At 54.8% G+C, this 3,585-nt stretch overlaps 1 protein-coding gene across 1 annotated transcript; it reads left to right on the top strand.

Moving 5' to 3' along the window:
* The first annotated feature begins 2,800 nt into the window (after positions 1 to 2,800).
* On the top strand, positions 2,801 to 3,217 carry LOC138370807 (sperm acrosomal protein FSA-ACR.1-like). Its single transcript, XM_069335410.1, has one exon. It carries the CDS (start codon positions 2,801 to 2,803, stop codon positions 3,215 to 3,217), a length of 417 nt encoding a protein of 138 aa, XP_069191511.1.
* The last annotated feature ends 368 nt before the right edge of the window (positions 3,218 to 3,585 follow it).

Genomic DNA, 3,585 nt, shown 5'->3' with positions numbered 1-3,585 from the left:
GATCAGACACATCCATGATCAGGCCTTCCTAAGACCTCAAATCCTAAGTGATCTGCCAGACGACCCAGATAAGTGGCCCATCCCGGACTCGATTTATACCTAATAATTGAAAAAAGATAAACAAATAAATAACTAAAATAAATAAATAAATATAATAAAAAATAAATAAATAAACAAAAATAAACGACAACAAACCTTTTCTGTGCTACCAGAAGAGTAACCACCCTGATGTTGCTAAGATTAATCTGTTGCAGCCAGCTCCAGCGGCTCTAAGGGCCCCTCAGATACCAGCTAGACACAAACACTAGCCACCCAGCCAATGTACTGACATACCCAACATACAACATACCCAAACAAACGACACACACATACCCCAACCCATGGTGAACAGGCCACGGAACTTTCAAACCTCTTCTCTCTCTATACCCGCATCCTCTTCCAGAAATTTCACCTCCCCATCCCTCTACCTTCCCCATCCTTTCCAAGCCATTTGGACATCAAAGCGAAAGCAAGAACCTTCCAAACAAGAGATGCTGTACCAATGATGATACGTTTCAAGACACTAGTGCTCACTGGAGTGGAATATTGTTGCACTCTAACAGCCCCATTTCCAGCCGGATAAATTGCATCACCACAGAAAAAACTCGACAAACAACTCCAAATAATATGAATCAACCAGACTGTAATTCATACGTCAGACTGCGAGAAGCCGTGTCCAACAGCCTGGTTGACCAGAGGACCAACAGGGAGGCCTTGTCGGACACCGGGCCGCGGGGCCGTTGATCCCCGGAACCTACACAAGGTAGCCCAGAATCGCCACACGAAGGCAAAACACCACCTCCCTGTGACAGACTGTAGCACCATACACTAAGTTTAAGCAAGTATTACACTGGTATGGGACGGGACTATACTCTTGGTCAGAACATTCGACACCATTGTTAAGGGATGTGAGGAGGCAGCACAAAAGTCAAGTTTACAACCCAAAGTAAACTTTATAACTCAGAGAGGCCGAGTGCGTTTACCATGAGAGGGACGACTGTCCCTGCGCTCTAAAATATATCGAATATCATCATGGAAATCTGTGCCACGGAATAACAATAATCCCAAACTACAATTCAATTCAAACTTCTGTTGTACCCGCACTGGGACCTCTCAATCACTGGGACCTCTTCAACACTGGGACCTCTCAATCACTGGGACCTCTTCAACACTGGGACCTCTCAATCACTGGGACCTCTTCAACACTGGGACCTCTCCAACACTGGGACCTCTCAATCACTGGGACCTCTTCAACACTGGGACCTCTCCATCACTGGGACCTCTTCAACACTGGGACCTCTCCAACACTGGGACCTCTCCATCACAGGGACCTCTCCAACACTGGGACCTCTCCAACACTGGGACCTCTCCAACACTGGGACCTCTCCAACACTGGGACCTCTCCAACATTGGGACCTCTCCAACACTGGGACCTCTCCAATACTGGGACCTCTCCAACACTGGGACCTCTCCAACACTGGGACCTCTCCAACACTGGGACCTCTCCAACACTGGGACCTCTCCAACACTGGGACCTCTCCAACACTGGGACCTCTCCAACACTGGGACCTCTCCAACACTGGGACCTCTCCAACACTATGACCTCTCCAACACTGGGACCTCTCCAACGCTGGGACCTCTCCAACGCTGGGACCTCTCCAACACTGGGACCTCTCCAACACTGGGACCTCTCCAACACTGGGACCTCTCCAACACTGGGACCTCTCCAACACTGAGACCTCTCCAACACTGAGACCTCTCCAACACTGGGACCTCTCCAACACTGGGACCTCTCCAACGCTGCGACCTCTCCAACACTGGGACCTCTCCAACACTGGGACCTCTCCAACACTGGGACCCCTCCAACACTGGGACCTCTCCAACACTGGGACCTCTCCAACACTGGGACCTCTCCAACACTGGGACTTCTCCAACACTGGGACCTCTCCAACACTGGGACCTCTCCAACATTGGGACCCCTCCAACACTGGGACCTCTCCAACACTGGGACCCCTCCAACACTGGGACCCCTCCAACACTGCGACCCGTCCAACACTGCGACCTCTCCAGCACTGGGACCTCTCCAACACTGGGACTTCTCCAACACTGGGACCTCTCCAACGCTGGGACCTCTCCAACACTGGGACCTCTCCAACGCTGGGACCTCTCCAACACTGGGACCTCTCCAACACTGGGACTTCTCCAACACTAGGACCTCTCCAACACTGGGACTTCTCCAACACTGGGACCCCTCCAACACTGGGACCCCTCCAACACTGCGACCCGTCCAACACTGCGACCTCTCCATCACTCGGACCTCTCCAACACTGGGACCCCTCCAACACTGGGACCTCTCCCACGCTGAGGAGAGGAGCGAGGCCTGGAATATCGCGAGAGTAAGGCTGGCGCACCGGGTGCTGATGGAGGTGGAGGTCATCACTAACTTCCCGGCCGTTAACATTCTCAGGGTCGTAATATTTAAGCAACGTCTGTCGACTAGATTTGTCATGGAGGGAGAGAGTAGCAGCGATGCCGCCGTCGAGACTTTATGGTGGACCCCAGCGGAGAGGCGGAGCATCATGGTGGACCCCAGCGGAGAGGGGGGCATCATGGTGGACCCCAGTGGAGAGGGGGGCATCATGGTGGACCCCAGCGGAGAGGAGAGCATCATGGAGGACCCCAGCGGTGAGGGGGAGCATCATGGTGGACCCCAGCGGTGAGGGGGAGCATCATGGTGGACCCCAGCGGAGAGGGGAGCATCATGGTGGACCCCAGCGGAGAGGGGGGCATCATGGAGGACTCCAGCGGAGAGGGGGGCATCATGGAGGACCCCAGCGGAGAGGGGGGCATCATGGAGGACCCCAGCGGAGAGGGGGGCATCATGGAGGACCCCAGCGGAGAGGGGGGCATCATGGAGGACCCCAGCGGAGAGGGGGGCATCATGGAGGACCCCAGCGGAGAGGGGGGCATCATGGAGGACCCCAGCGGAGAGGGGGGCATCATGGTGGACCCCAGCGGAGAGGGGGGCATCATGGAGGACCCCAGCGGAGAGGAGAACATATGGTGTCGACGTGAGAAACAAAGAGGCAGAGGTCCTAACCCGGCCACCATCGTAGACGCCACTGTCGTACAGGTGACAAGAGACTGGGAGAGGACTGGAAGGATGAGCTTGGGATAGTCAGTGGCCATCACAGCAAGAGCTTGAGGGCCAACAAGGAGCTTACCCTCGGGGAACATGAATGGAACATGCTGCCACACCAGTGTAAAGACCCCCCCAACCCCCGTCTTCTTCAGTAGTGCCCCAGCCTGGCCTCCAACACACCGTGATGATGACCAACACGAACACCCAAGTTATACACGACCGCTTGTCAAATACCCTGACCCAATAGCCAGGATATTGGGAGAGGCCAAGCTACCCACACTACTCTGAGCCATGGGGGCAGGACCACGAGGGCAGGACCACAAGGGCAGAAACATAAAGGGAGACCCACAAGGGAGACCCACAAGGGAGACCCACAAGAGAGACCCACAAAGAGAGACCCACAA

Source organism: Procambarus clarkii, chromosome 33 (genome assembly GCF_040958095.1).
Source record: "Procambarus clarkii isolate CNS0578487 chromosome 33, FALCON_Pclarkii_2.0, whole genome shotgun sequence".
In the NCBI taxonomy this organism is placed as follows: domain Eukaryota; kingdom Metazoa; phylum Arthropoda; class Malacostraca; order Decapoda; family Cambaridae; genus Procambarus; species Procambarus clarkii.
This window is presented reverse-complemented; position numbering and strand designations above follow the sequence as displayed.

What these genes read in the sequence shown, in the direction of transcription:
- LOC138370807 (XM_069335410.1), top strand. Translation starts at nt 2,801, where the DNA reads ATGGTGGACCCCAGCGGAGAGGGGGGCATCATGGAGGACTCCAGCGGA.